The 16,208-nt window shown below is 42.3% G+C and overlaps 1 protein-coding gene across 9 annotated transcripts in view; it reads right to left on the reverse strand.

Moving 5' to 3' along the window:
• LOC140202821 (SLIT-ROBO Rho GTPase-activating protein 1-like) overlaps positions 1–16,208 on the reverse strand; it is a 304,990-nt gene that overhangs the window by 88,218 nt on the left and 200,564 nt on the right. For all 9 annotated transcript variants that reach the window (XR_011887194.1, XM_072268234.1, XM_072268230.1 and 6 more), the window contains exons 4-5: positions 13,845–13,907; positions 672–848 (exon numbers count right to left, since the gene is read on the reverse strand). Coding sequence is in view for 8 of the 9 variants with exons in the window: in XM_072268234.1 (XP_072124335.1) it covers positions 672–848; positions 13,845–13,907 (240 nt within the window). In the remaining variant the exon portion in view is untranslated. The remainder of the gene's footprint in view (positions 1–671; positions 849–13,844; positions 13,908–16,208) is intronic.

Below are 16,208 nucleotides of genomic sequence, written 5' to 3' on the forward strand. Positions count from 1 at the left end.
AGTATACAGAGTGGAAGAGAAGGGGAGAGAGAGAGGGAGGGGGAGAGGGGGGGAGAAGGAGAGGGAGAGGGAGAGGGAGGGGAAGAGGGAGGGGGAGAGGGAGGGGAAAAAGGAGGGGGAGAGGGAGGGGAAAAAGGAGGGGGAGAGGGAGGGGAAGAGGGAGGGGGAGAGGGAGGGGAAGAGGGAGGGGAAGAGGGAGGGGAAGAGGGAGGGGAAGAGGGAGGGGGAGAGGAAGAGGGAGGGGGAGAGGGAGAGGGAGGGGGAGAGGGAGGGGGAGAGGGAGAGAGGGGGGAGAGGAGGGAGAGAGAAAGAGAGAGAAAGAGAGAGAGAGAAAGAGAGAGAGAAAGAAAAAGAAAAAACATGTATGTGTTTACTGATTACTTCCGGCAAATCCTCGGGCTCTGTGCAGACTGACTAAACTTGCAGAGATTACCAATTACTCCAATGTATTAAAGGAAGGATTCTGAAGCATCATCCGGCAGCAATGAAGGGTACAGCACAAGGTGCTAAGCCTTAAGGTGCGACTACCATCATTAACAGCCGTGAGGGGCAGCATTGGACAATGGAAAATAGGACCTTTGGGACGTCTGTTGTGTTGGAAACATTGTCGTCAGCCCTCCGAAATCAACCAGAGGAAGGTGGGGTGGGGGGGGGGGGGGCAACTCCTCTACCTTCTCCTTCATCTTCTCCATCTTCTTCACCGAGCTGCGCCTCTGGTGCTTCTCCTCCAACCGCATGCTGAAGACGGGGTCCCTGCTGATCTGCCTCTCCTCCTGTTTCTCGGCCTCCTTCAGTTTGCTCTCGGCACTGATGCTCTCCGTGTGGTACATGTGGTATGTCTTCATGACCTGCAACCAAAGGATGGGGAGAAGGGGGAGATCAGCAAGCAAGTCAAAGTAAAACATCATTCCATAAGTTCTCATGAAACAGGAGTAAAATTAGGCCATTTGGCTCATCGAATCTGTCCCGCCATCAATCGTGCACAATATTTTTTTCTCAACCTGTTCTCCCACTCTCTCCATGAACCCTTTTATCAATTGTTTTACCAATCAACAACCTATCAGTCTCTGCCTTAAATTCACCCAATAACTTGGCCTTCACAGCCCTCTTGTGGCAACGAATTCCACAGGTTCACCACCCTCCAGCTGAAGAAATACATCAATTTGATATAATATAGAGTCTTTCTGGCCCAACGAGCCCATGCCTACCAATTACACCCATGTGAGCGATGTACCCGCTAAGCTGCAAGTCTTTGGAACGTGATAGGAAAACAAGGCACCTAAAGGAAATCCACTTAGTCACAATTTACCTCAAGTTTACTAAAGCACCTGGAGGAAACTCACATGCAAACTCCATACAGACAGCAGCAGAACTGAACCTGAGTTGCTGTGGTTACAAAAGCATTATGCTAACCAGTAAGCAACTGTACCCTCCCTGTTCTAAATGGACATCCTTTCATTCTAAGGCTGTGCCCTCACATTTGAAACTCTCCTAATAATGGAAACATCCTCTCCTCATCTGCTTTATCCAGGCCTTTCAGTATTCGGTAGGTTTCAATGAGATTCTCCCCTCATCCTTCTGTGGTCCATTAAAAGTACAGGCCCAGAGATGTCAAATGCTTCTTATACATTAACCATTTTCCATGGGGAATGGAAAGATTGCAGAACTATACAATTCATAATGGGTTTGCTGCTCAAGGAGAGGTTAAGTGGTCTAGGCACAGAAACAGGAACAGATACAGGCTCTTCGGCCCAACTTGTCCTTGCTGACCAAGACACCTATCTGAGCTAGTTCCATTTACCCAGTCACTCAGAGGACCAGACAGCCCACGCAACAAGTTATTTTCCTTGACTTTCTGATTCAGTTATAAAACTCGACTAGAACAATGTTGGTCAGCAGACATTAAACAATCTCTGACGCTTCAGTCAGTCTCTGCATCTGTCTCACTGAAATGGGATTGAGTCATTGGCTGCAGACTGAGTTTGCTCTCTGTGGTGGATTGTCTTGTTGTAAACAGGGATACCATCCTAGCTGAAGACCTGAGACACAATCAGTGACTTAAGGGCCAGCCCTTGCACCCAGGCCAGAAGACCATTGGTTCAATCCCATCCAGAGACTCAAGCAAGAAAACAGAGGTTGCGACTCCTAGTGTAGTGCTGGGGGAAGGTTTGTCAAGGCATTGTTGAGGGTGCTGTGTTTCAGATCCAAACTACTTACTCATAGTACGAAGAAGGAAACAAGAGGAGCAATCCTCAGTGTCAATACATAGCTCTGAAGATAACTATTTTTAACTTCAAAGTAAATTTATCTCAAAATACATGATTGTTACCATATATGATCTTGAGATTCATTTTCTTGCAGGCATTTCCAGGGAATAGAGAAATACAAAAAAATTTTACTAGAAAGAGATACATAAACAAAGATGAACAGCAACCTTTCAGTCAACGTCAGCTAGAGCAAGGAGTTGATTATTAACTTCAGGAGGAGGAAAATGGAGGTCCATGAGACAGTTCTCATCAGAAGATCAGAGGTGGAGAGGGTCAGCAGCTTTAAATTCCTCAGCATTATCATTTCAGAGAATCTGTCCCTGGCCTAGCACTTACAGGAAGTGGCATTACGAAGAAAGCACAGCAGCATCTCTACTGTCTTTGAAGTTTGCAAAGATTCAGCGCATCATCTAAAACTTTGACAAACTTCTATAGATATGCAGTGGAAGTACACTGACTGGTTGCATCATGGCCTGGTATGGAAACACCAATATCCTTGAATGGAAAAGCCTACAGCACGTAATGGATACAGCCCAGTCCATCATGGGTAAAGCCCTTCCCACCACTGAGCACATCTACAAAGAGCAATGTTGCAGGAAATCAGCATCCATCTTCAAGGACTCCCACCATCCCCGCCACGCTTCCTTCTCAATGGTGCCATCAGGAAGGAAGTACAGGAGCCTTCGGTCTCAACCACCAGGTTCAGGAACAGTTTTTACCCCTCAATCATCAGGCTCTTGAACCATAAGGGATAACTTCACTCACCCCAACACTGAACTGTTCCCACAACCTATGGACTCACTTTCAAGGACACTTTCATCTTATGTTCTTGCTATTTATTGTCTTTTTGTTTATTATTATTATTTTGTATCTTTTATTTGCACAGTTTATTGTCTTCTGCACACTGGTTGTTCGCCATCTTGCGTGTGGTTTTTCACTGATTCTGTGGTGTTTCATTCTATTTATTGTGAATGTTCACAAGAAAGTGAATCTCAGGGTTGTATATGGTGACAGATATGTACTTTGATAATAAATTTACTTTGATCTTTGAGTATTTTGAACTTTGAATGTGCAAAAAAAGACAAAATGTGGAAATAAAAGTAATGCTGAGAAGATGAATGGTAATGTCCTTGAAAGTGAGTCCACAGATTGTAGAACTGGTTCAGAGTTGACACAAGTGAAGTTATCCATTCCAGTTCAGGAGCCTGATGGATTAGGGTCATAATTGTTCCTGGATGTGGTGGTGTGGGACCTTATGCTCCTGTACGTCCTCCCCGATGGCAGCAGGAAGAAGATGGCTGATGAGAGCCATTGATGATGGATGCTGCTTTCTTGTGGTAGTGCTCCTTATAGATGTGCTCAGTGTTGGGGAGAGCTTTGCCTATGATGGACTGAGCAGTGCCACCCACTTTCTGCAGTTTTTTTTCATTCCTGAGCATTGGTGTTTTCATACCAGGCTGTACTACCAGGATCTTTGGGGCTTGTATTCAAGAATAATCAAAGTTTGGGCCAGTGACATATCAGCAGGTTCAGTGAGATCAGTGAACGGGGGCCTGAAGGAGGGACTGCAGGTAATACAACTACTTGGACCTCCAGACTCATCAAACACAGTGGTCCCCAGAATGATTGAGGTGAGGTGTCCGAGGGACAATGTGGTCAAGGTGCCTCAGCAGCTCCCGGAGTGATTAGATGCTCAGGTCATGAGACGTGCAAGTGAGACTCACACCAGGAAACGTTCTGTCAAATTTCCTGAGTCACACAAATTAAGCTGGAGATGGTCATCATCGCATTTCACTCTAGGAAAGGTTCTTTTCCAACTGTTTTGTCATGCAATAACTCAAGTCAAAGTCAATGTAAATTTTATCAAAGTACGAATACTACCTTGAGATTCATTCTCTTGCAGGCATTTACAGGAAAATAAATACAGTAAAGTTTATGAAAAACTATATATAACAAAGACATACAAACAACCAATGTGCAAAAGAAGAAAAATTATGCAAATAAAAAAAATTGAGAACTTGAGTTGTAGAGCCTGTGAATATGAGTCAGTCAGGTTGTGCAATCAGTTTAATACTGACTAGAGTCTGCAAGTGAGTAAATCAAGGATTTAGTTGAACTGGGAGGTATCAAGGCGCAGGTCTCGGAGTTTAGTAATGAGTTGAAAGTGACTCCATAGACTGTGGGAATCCCTTGAGTTCAGCAGCCTGATGGTTGAGGGGTAATAACTGCTCCTGAACCTCGTGGTGTGGTCCTGAGGCACCTGTACCTCCTTCCTGATGGCAACAGCAAAAAGAGAGCTTGGCCTGGATGGTGATGGTCCTTGATAATGGATGTTGCTTTTCTGTGACAGCGCAGGATATTCCCAGAAACTGGTGAGGATGCTGAACTTCTAACACCAAATCCTTTGAACATGTTACTATCAGAGCTAAAATAACACCAACAGAAATTCAAAACAACTCCATTTTTACAAATTAATTTTCAATATCCATATATATAACTCAAACAGTTGTAAGGAATGTAATATGTTTGCAGTTGAACGGGTAATACTGAATACTACAGCCTCAATGAAAATTAATTATCATGTACAAAATATATTTTTGGGAAATTTACATCAGAATAATTTTTGAGTACGCGTGCTGCAGCAACATGTACAGTTCTATCTTAAAACATGACTCAGTGATAAAAAGTTATTTTAATAAGGTTTCATTGCAATGGTCACTAATTGAGCTAAGATTCTTTTTATAGTGCAGGGTGTACTGAGTTCATTAATGGAATCTGCATTTGAATTGGTTTAAAGTTGACCGAAGAGAAGCTTCCTCCCCTTTGCCCCAGGAAAAAATTTCTTACCTTTCACTGGGTTTGGTAGGGCTCAGTTGGATAAGATGCAAAGCTCTCTAATGGCTCCACTGGACAATCAGAATTTTAGGGCAATGTTGGCAATAAGACTCCACTGACAGGCAACCATGATCAGTCCCAACCAAGCACGAACGTAATGCTAATGCTTTATTAGGCATTACTCAGTCCACATTCAGAATATCGGAAGCTGCTTTGGGCCCTATATCTAAGAAAGAATACTTTGGCATCGGAGAGGGTCCAGGGAAGGTTTACAAGAATGATCCTGGGAATAAAAGGGTTAATGTATGTGGAGCATTTGATGGCTCTGGGGCTGGACTTGCTGGACTTCAGAAGAAAGGGGGGGACCTCATTGAAACCTACCCAATATTGAAAGGCCTAGAGTGAACATGGAGAGGATGTTTCCAGTAGTGGGAGAGTCTATGACCAGAGAGCACAACCTCAGAATAGAACGGAGACAAGGAAGAAGTTCTTTAGCCAGATGGTGGTGAATGTGTGGAATTCATTGCCACTGGCAGCTGTAGATGCCAAGTCATGGCTATAATTAAAGCACAGGTTGATAGGTTCTTGGTTATTCATGACGTCAAAGATTACCGGGAAAAGGCAGATGAATGGCGTAGAGAAGTTACAGAAATTCCTCCTTATTTCTGTCAGAGATAAGGAGATATCAGAGATATTCCCATTGTCCTACCCACCTCTTTTCCATCTTCTTTGTCACTGAAAAGTTACACGCTTTCACACTTTCCCAGTTCGGATGATGGGAATTAGACCCGAAACATTAACACTCTCTCTCTCTCCCCACAGATACTGCGTGACCTGCTGTGTATTTCTCACATCTTCTGTTTTATGCCTGATTTGTTCACCAAACCTAAACTGAGAGTTGGCATGGATCAGCCAAGTACCATGAATGGATACTTTACATGAAATATGCTTAATAAATGTAAATGGTTGTATTCTAGAAGAAGCACGGGAGCTGGGAGGATACACAAGGCTTATAATGACAGAGCAAAGAGCTCATCAAATCTACATATATGGTTAGGAAAGAGAAATGATAAAGCAATATTACTGTAACAGCAAAACAGAAAGAGTGTGTAACAAGTAAAAAAGATTGAAGATTAGTTTTATTTCTCACATGCGCATCGAAACATCAACACGTACAGTGAAATATGCCATTTGCGTCAACGGACAATGCAGACCGCCAGCATTGCCATGCTTCTGGTGCCAACACAGCACGCCCACAACTTTGATGCCCTGACCGATCGGAAATGATCAACTTCCACCTTAAATATACGCAAACTTGGCCTCTACCGTAGTCTGTGATAGAGCATTCCACACATTCACTACTCTCTGGCTAAAAAAATTCCTCCTTACCTCTGTTCTAAAGGGTCACCCCTCAATTTTGAGGCTGTGCCCTCTAGTTCTGGATACCACCACCAGAGGAAACATCCTCTCCACATCCACGTTATCTAGTCCCTTCAACATTCAGTAGGTTTCAATGAGATCCCATGCATTCTTCTAAATTCAAGTGAGTACAGGCCCAAAGCTGCCAAGTATTCCTCATATGTTAACCCTTTCATTTCCAGAATCATCCTTGTGAACCTCCTCTGGACTCTCTCCAATGACAACACATCCTTTCTGAGATATGGGGCCCGAAACTGTTGACAATACTCCATGTGCAGCCTGACTAGTGTCTTATAAAGCATTATCTCCTTGCTTTTATATTCTATTCCCCTTGAAATAAATGCCAACATTGTATTTGCCTTCTTTACCACAGACTCAATCTGTAAATTAACCTTCTGTGAGTCTTGCACAAAGGCTCCTAAATCCCTCTGCACCTCTGATGTTTGAACCTTCTCCCCATTTAGATAATAGTCCACACAATTGTTTCTTCTACCAGAATGGATTATCATACATTTCCCAACACTATATTCCATCTGCCACTTTTTTTCCCATTCTTCCAATTTGTCTAAGTCCTGCTGTAATCGCATTGCTTCTTCAAAACTACCTACCCTTCCACCTATCTTTGTATCATCCACAAACTTTACCACAAAGCCATCAATTCCGTTATCTAAATCATTGACAAACAATGTGAAAAGTAGCAGTCCCAATACTGACCCCTGAGGAACATCACTAGTCACTGGCAACCAAACAGAAAAAGTCCCTTTTATTCCCACTCGCTGCTTCCTGCCTGTCAGGCATACTGCTATCCACGCCAGCATCTTTCCTGTAACGCCATAGGATTTATCTTGTTAAGCAGCCTCATGTGTGGCACCATATCAAACACCTTCTGAAAATGCAAGTAAATGACATCTACTGCCTCTCCTTTGTCCACCCTGGTTGTTACCTCCTCGAAGAACTCTAACAGATTTGTCAGGCAAGATTTCCCTTGACAGAAACCATGCTGACTTTGATTTATTTTATCATTAGTCTCCAAGTACCTCGAAACCTCATCCTTAATATCAGACTCCAACGTTCTACCAACCGCTGAGCTTAGACTAACTGGCCTATAATTTCCTTTCTTTTGCTGTCCTCTCTTCTTAAAAAGTGGAGTTACATTTACAATCTTTCAGTCCTCCAGAACCATGCCAGGATCAAGTGATTCTTGAACAATCATAACCAATGCATCTGCCATCTCTTCAGCAACTTCTTTCAGGATTCTGGGATGTTATCGAACTGGTCCAGGTGACTTATCCGTCTTAAGACCTTTCAGTTTGCCTGGCACTTTTTCCTTTGCAATGCAATGGCACTCACTCCTGCTCCCTGATACTCATAGACCTCTGGCACACTGCTAGTGTCTTCCACAGTGCAGATTGCTGCAAAGTACTCATCAAGCTCATCTCCCATTTCTTTGTCTCCTCACCAGCATCATTTTCCAGTGGTCCAATATCAACTCTCACCTCCCTTTTACTCGTTATATAACTGAAAAAACTTCTGGTATCCTGTTTTATACTCTTGGCTAGTCTGCCCTCGTATTTCACCTTTTCCCTTCTTATAGGTTCTTTAGTTGCCTTTTGTTGGACTTTACAAGCTTCCCAATCATCCAACCTTCCATTCACTTTTGCTACCTAATATGCCCTTTCCTTGGCTTTTATGCAATTCCCTTGTCAGCCACAATTGTCTACCCCTGCCATTTGAGAATTTCTTCCTCTGTGGGAGATATCTATCCTGTGCCTTGTGAACTACTCCCAGAAACTTCAGCCATCTCTGCTCTGCTATCATCCCCGTAAGTATTCCCCTCCAGTCCACCTAGGCTCTGTAATTTGCTTCATTCCATTGCAATACTGATACATGTGACTTATGCTTTTCCCTCTCAAATTACAGTATGAATTCAATCATAATATGATCACTGCTTCCTAAGGGTTCCTTTACATTAAACTCTTATTTACATTAAATAAGATCTAGGTTATTACACAACACCTAATCTAAGATAGCTTTTCCCTGAGTAAAAAGCCATCTTGTAGACATTCAACAAATTCCCTCTCTTGCCATCTGACACTAACCTGATTTTCCCAATCCCCTTTCATAGGGAAGTCCTTCATTACAATTGTGTCATTACCCTTATTACATGCCTTTTCCAGCTCCCTTTGCAATCTTAACACCGTATCTTGTCTACTATTTGGAGGCCTATACATGATTCGCATAATGTTTTTTGTACCCTTGCAGTTTCTTAACTCCATCCACAGATTCAACATTCTCTGACGCCATGTCACCTCTTTCTAAAGATGTAATTCCATCTCTTACCAACAGACCCACACCACTGCCAATGCCTTCCTGCCTGTCCTTTCAATACAAAGTATATCCTTTGATATTAAGCTCCCAACAAAGGCCTTCTTTCAGTCACAACTCAGTGATACCCACAACTTCATACCAACCAATCTCTAATTGCAACACGAGTTTGTCCACCTTATTCCAAATGCTATGTGCATTTAAATACAGCAATTTTAGTCCTGCATTCTTCATCTTTTTGAATTTTGCCTCTGTGGTACAATTTAACTCTTTGCTCTGTCTGCATGTGTACCCAGTCATTGGCTTGTCCTTCCTTACATTCATATTACATCCATCATCTACTTGTAAACCTGCTGGCTCATCCTCAGCTCTATCATACTGGTTCCCATCCCCCTGCTACATTAGTTCAAACAGCTCTAGTAATCCTGTTCGCAGGAATATTCGTCCCCCTCAGATTCAAGTGCAACCCGTCCCTTTTGTACAGGTCCCACCTGCCCCAGACGATGTCCCAATTATCCAGAAACCTGAATCCCTGCCCCCTGCTCCAATTCTTCAGCCATGCATTTACCTACCACCTCATTCTGTTCCTATCCTCACTGTCGCATAGCACAGGCAGCAATCCCGAGATTACTAACCTTACTACCTTAACCTGTATGTCTTTGGAATTTGGAACATGGGAGGAAAGCGGAGCACACAGAGGAAGGCCACACAGTCACAGTCACTGGAGAATGTACAAACTCCTTACAGACAGCAGCAGGAAATGAATTCCGATTGATTTTACAGGTGATGCTGTAAAGCATCACGCTAACTGCTTTGAGTCGATGGTAAATGTTACAGCAATATGCACTCTACAATAACAGTGTATTGTTTGAAATCGGATGAAATTGCCACTATAATTACAACCCTGGAAAGTTCCCAATTGCTTTATAACAATGCATGACTCCTGAAGGTGTTATGTCTCCCTGTATCTCAGTTACAATTACTTAACAAAATAAACAGATTATTAAGTGAATGAGGACTTACAGTTCATGGGATCTTGCTGTGCACAAACAGTGCTGCAGTTTCTACAAGATGCAAAGTGTTTTGAGTTGCCCCGGGGTTGTAATAATGAGGAATTCTAAACACCGTCCAAGATTTACCTTACTTTAGTTTAAACATAGACCCATATAACCTTCGACTAGGTTTTCAGATAAAAATTCTGGCCAAAACATCTCTGGAAATCACTAATCCATCTTAGATCTGTTTCTTTGCCCTTTGATCTTCAGTGTTTTAAGAGGAACTGCTGATTTTGGCCCAAGTGCATTATTGATCGGGATAATTGATGTGATTGATCAAAGACTGCAATGAACCAGCGTCAAATGATCACTTCCAGCACCAGACCAGAGGCTGCGTATTTACCAGAGGTGACTCAATGCCTATCTCCAAATTCACGCTGACCATCAAAAGGCACAGATCAGGAATGTGATGGAATACTGACAATGGGAAAACCTCTCAACAGCAAGAAAAAAGCAAACCATTCAGCACTTGAAGTTTCCACGCTGTCAGCAACAAGATCACTACAGAGCATCTCCAAACCCATGGCTCTCCCACTTTGAAGTGTTACATGCAGCATCTAGATGGGAATATGATCTCCAAGCTCAACCTAAGGCACACTATCTCTGTGATTCAATGTTGGAAAACAATAAAACATGAAATCTTCCAGGGCGGTGGGGGGGGGGGGATACTTTTTATAGGCACTGTATATCAGAATGAAATGCAGTCATGTATTTCTTCATTCTCCTGTAAATTCCTGCAAGTAAATGAATCTCAAAGTAGCACATGGTTACATACACTCAGTGCTCACTTCATTAGATACACCTCGTCACTAAAGCAGATATCTAATCAGCCAATCATGTGGCAGCAATTCAGTGCATAGAAGTATGCCGACATGGTGAAGAGGTTCGGCTGTTGTTCAGACCAAACATCAGGATGGAGAAAAACGTGATTAAGTGACTTTCACTGTGGAATAATTATTGCTGCCAGATGGGGTGGTTTGAGCATCTTAGAAACTGCTGATCTCCTAGGACTTTCACGCACAACAGTCTCTATAGTTGGTGCGGGGGGGGGGGCGCGAATAACAAAAAAACATCCAGTGGGTGGCAGTTCTGTGGGTGAAAATGCCTTGTTACAGAGAGAAGTCAGAGGAGATTGGCAAGACTGGTTCAGGCTGACAGGACGGCAACAGTAACTCAAATAACCACGCGTTACAACAGTGGGATGCAGAAGAGCATCTCTGAATGCACAACATGTCAAACCTTGAAGTGGTTGGGCTACAGCAGCAGAAGACCACGAACATACACTCAGTGGCTGCTTTATTAGGTACAGCAGGGAACTGAGTGTATACGTAGGTTGATAACACATTTGACTTTGATTTCATCTTAAGAGCACGGCAGAACTGTCTTTGCATTATTGGACTTGCAACCCAGAGTCTGGCTTAGTGATCAAGTTAAATCCCCCTCACAGCAATTGGGGAATTCAAACAATTACATAATGTGGAAAGAAAATCTGAAATGTTGATTTTGAAACTAAAGAAGCTTTGGCTTACTAATGTTCTTTAACGCTGCCATGGACTGCCCCAAGCCTGGCTGCAAGAGGAGGAAGGTTGGGCACGGGATTAGCAACCCCATCCCATAAAATCCCAGAGCTACACAAACACCAACAGAAGTTCCGAGGACCTCATCCCTGGAAGAGGAAGGATACACTAAGAAGATGGGCTGCACTAGAGACAATGTGAAAGACTGGCCCAAGCAGAGACTGCCAGCAGCCTAATCCCCAGCAGGACCATGGGTTTAAGTAAATAAGTCACTACTGTCCTTTAGAAAAGGAAATCTGCTATCTTTAAATTATGTTCAACAGCAGACACAGTGATGGACTGAATCATAACTGCTTCCTTAAAGGCCTGCAAAACCACTTCAAGAGCTGTTGTCAGTGCCAATCAAATCAACCACTTTCTCCTCTCTGGCATGAAAACAGAAAATGTTGGAAATGCTCAGCAGGTCAGGCAACATCTTTGGAGAGAAAAATAGTTGCATTTCAGGTCTGGGACTCTTGGTCCTTTCTTTGACCTGAAACCTTTACTCACTTTCCCCTTCCACAGATTCTGCCACACATGCTGAATGTTTCTGGTATTTTCTGTTTTTACATCAAACACCGGTGAGAATGCACACTCCAATGTTCAGGAAAATGGAAGGAAGTCTGAAGCCATAAGAAAGAATCAATAAATATTTATGATCCATCTGTAGAAGTGCAACAGACAAATATTTTCATTGATAAGCCTAGCCCACTCCACACCCAAAAATCTCCTTTATCTACTCTGAAAGGTACTAATAGTAGTAATAATGTTAAATTAGGTGAATGGAATAGGACTAATCTTTACCCAATGGGTTTTACAAAACAAGAAATTATTTTTATAAAGGTAGATTACAGCTAATAAATTTAATCAATTCATTTCAAAATTCACATGCAAACTAGGTCAGTTAGAAAATACATTCCCCCATATTTTATACAATCGAATGAGAGGTAGAATAATATTTCAATAATAAGATGTTCATCAAACCTAGATTCTCTTCAGAACTGCCTGGTAAATGTAAGGCTAACATTGAAATGTTGCAAATGTCAGCAAATCTCAGTCTTGTGACACAGGTAGATTAATGGTAAAATCAAAGATTGGGTAGTTGGAAAATGATTCACAGTGCGGAACATTCATTCAAAAGCATTTGCAAAAGGTGCAATCAACATAATCAAGTCACTGATACACCATAAATCAATACAACCTCCTCGCAACAGTCACAAGACAAATTATCTTGCATCTCCCAGAAACTCCAAGAAACATGAAGATGGGTAAGGAGGTAGACTCCCCCCCCCAATGGCATTAATATCAATTTCTCTAACTGCCAATATTTCCTCCCCCCCAACTCCCCCTTCTCTCTTTTTCCTTTTATCCCTTCCTCTCTCCTCAGCTACCCATTACCTCCCTTTCTCCCACAGTTCACTGTCCTATTAGGTTCCTTCTTCTTCACCCTTTATTTCTTCCACCTACTCCCTTCCAGATTCTTACTTCATCCGCCCTCCTCCACCCACCCACCCAGCCTCCTCCTCACCTGTCAGCTTGTACCCCTAACTCACCCCAACACCTTTTTCTAGATTCGGTCCTCTTCCTTTTCAACGTTTCAGCCCAAAATAGGTGCTGCCTGACTAGCTGAATTCCTCCAGCATTTGGTGTGTTACTAACGTGGTTTGTAGCCAAACATTAACCAATGCTATCTAAAACAGGTCTGAACAAGTCCCATTGACCACTACCCTCTGTCTTCTATGGAGAAGCCAATTCTAAATCAAAATGGTGTGGATCCCATTTCTGGATGAAAATCCCATAAGGGGAGTTATCAAATGCCTTTACTAAAGTCCATAGACAAGATTTGCAGATCTATCTTCATCACCTCCTCAAAAAAACTCAAATTAAGTTAGTAAGACACGACTTGCTCCACATAAAGCATGCTGACTGTCCCTAATTTGGCCATGGTTTTCCAGATGCCCATAAATCCTACCCTAAGAATCTTCTCCAGTAACATCCCTACCTCTGACATGAGATTCAATGCAATTGACCTATATCCCCACTGATTCTATTACGCTATCCACAGCACTGCCAATCTTTGATTCATCTACAAACTTACTAACTCACTCATTTACGTTTTCACCCAGGTCATTTATATACGTCACAAGCAGCAGAGGACATAGTATGGAACACCACGAGTTACCAAACTCCAGCCAGAATATGTCCCATTGACTGATACCATCACTAACTATCTCATGCATCCGGATGAGCCTCTCATGAGGGAGACTGCCAAAAGCCTTAAATCCATGTAGACAACACCCACAGCTCCACCTTCGTTAATCAAACTCCAGTTAAAGTCCACCAAGGCCCACTACAACTAGCTAGATGTGCAGTTGGAATCATCTTACCGTGTACAGCTCGTTGAGAACCTTCATTAAATCCTCGTGCAGCTGGAACCCGATCTCCTTGCTCTGTAGAAGACAAAACAGACCTTTCATTCAGAATGCAGAACAGGCTAAGTAAAGGAAATGTGAACATCTTCACCAGCTCCACGTCAGGACTAACTACTAACTAGAAAGGGCCTCTTCAACACAACTATGTTTAGACGACTCATAGCTCACACTAGCTTTGCCACCAATGAGGTTCAAGCTCTTAGAGCTTCTAACTCTTAGGCAATGAGTTTCTATGTGAATATAAAAACAATGGAGTGTTATGTCCTATGCAGAAGTGAAGGGTTAGATTAATCAGAGAGTATGTTCTCTCCATGATGCATGAGTTTCCTCAGGTGCTCCGGTTTCCTTCCTCATTCCGAAGACGTACAGGTTAGTAGGCTAATTGGTCACATGAGTGTAACTGGGCACCATGGCCGTGTTGGGCCATCCAGGCCTGTTACGGCACTGTATTTCTAAATTTTAAAAAAATCAAATGGTAGGCACAATATCGTGGGCCAAAGGACCAGTACTCTCCTGTACTGTTCTATGTTCTATATTCTAATTGAAGTTGTGTGCAGAGCTGGAACGCACGGAAAGGCAGCAGCCGTTTTGCACAGCAAGATCCCTTGATTGAAATGATCAGAGAAATTTTCCATCTGATAATTAACTCTGAAATAATCACACGAAGAATTTCAAAAATATGAAACACATTCTGGGGACTTTATTGCCCACTCAAAAGGATCATAGTTTATTGTCTCAACTTAACAAATGCCCTTATTACTGCACCAGAGCAACAGAAGGGTCACAGACCCAAAGCCTTATCTGTTTCTCTTTCCACACCTGACCTGCTGAGCTTTTAAACCAATTTCTGTTTTTATTTCAGAATCACAGTCTAAGTCAGATTTATTATCACTGACATATGTTGTGCAATTTGCTTTTGTGGCAGCAGTACAAAGCAATACAGAAAAGAAACTACACGTTACAATAAAGAAATAATTTATAAATAGTGCAAAAGAGGTTCAAAAATCTGATGGCGGATGGGAAGAAGTTGTTCCTAAGCATACAGGGGGCGGCATGGTAGCGTAGCAGTTTGTGTAACACTTTTACAGCGTCAGCGACCCAGGTTCAATTCCTCCGCTGTCTGCAAGGAGTTTGCATGTGCTCCCCATGACCATGTGTGCTCCGGTTTCCTCCCACATCCCAAAGATGTACAGGTTAGTAGGTTAACTGGTCGTATGGGTGTAACTGGGTGGCGTGGGCTCATTGGGCCGGAAGGGCCTGTGACAGGTCTGTATCTGTAAACAAATTACAGTGGATTCCAGTTAATTGGGACACATCGAAACCAGTACATTTTGGCCCCATAAAGTGGCTGCACCAATTAGCTGAGGTTTCATGGAAATAGTTAAAAGGGTATAAAAAAACAAACTACTGTTTAACTGATTAACAAATTATGTATTTTAATGAAATACAGAACAAAATAGAGGACTATCAATATTACTATGTATTAGTTCCTAATAACTATTAACAGAGGAATTAATCCAATGTTTAATTAGTTGACTGTAAATGAACAAAATCAGTACCGATACCTAGTGTAAATAATGAACTGCCTTCAAACAATGCTTTTGACAATGGCATCCTCCAAAACATTCAAGATGATTGTCAATACATTCAAATTCTTCATAGTCCTTAACTTGTTGAAGGAGTGAAATCATTTATTTTCACTCCTGGCTGTTTCTGGCATCTCCAAGGCTGAAATGCTTGAAACCACAGTGAGCAAAACAGTTCTGTGTTGTCTTACTGCTTATTTCTAGCCAACTATTAGTGACAAAAATCACTGTTTTTTAAACACAAACACATGTAACTAATACTATTTTAAAAATATGCGCTCTAAGCATGATGTAGTGTCTAACAAGTGAACATGACTGACACTAGTTAGAATCTGTTCGGCAACACTCTCCTGTCCCAATAAAGCAGCATAGCATCACAAATAAGTTAAGGGCCTGGCTACTTTCTCCATTAGTTTTTGTTCTTTAAGAGTTGTCCCAAATAATCGGCTGTCCCGATTAACCGATGGCTCAATGAACCAGAATCCGCTGTATTCCAATTTCAAGCATCTGCAGTTCTTACTTTGATTTCCTGTATCAGACTGGACTTTTGAAATTAAGTATCAGGAACGGGACTTGAACGTGGACACTTCTCACTCAGGTCAAGGTAACACCCACTGGGCTATGGTTTAAATTCAGCAAATATTAATCATTGCTACAGAGCATGGCATTAAATGTCAATAAGCCTACTATGCTGATGGCAGTATTACAGTGGGCCAATTGCTAGCAGCTGTCC

This window comes from Mobula birostris, chromosome 9 (genome assembly GCF_030028105.1).
Source record: "Mobula birostris isolate sMobBir1 chromosome 9, sMobBir1.hap1, whole genome shotgun sequence".
NCBI classification, from domain to species: domain Eukaryota; kingdom Metazoa; phylum Chordata; class Chondrichthyes; order Myliobatiformes; family Myliobatidae; genus Mobula; species Mobula birostris.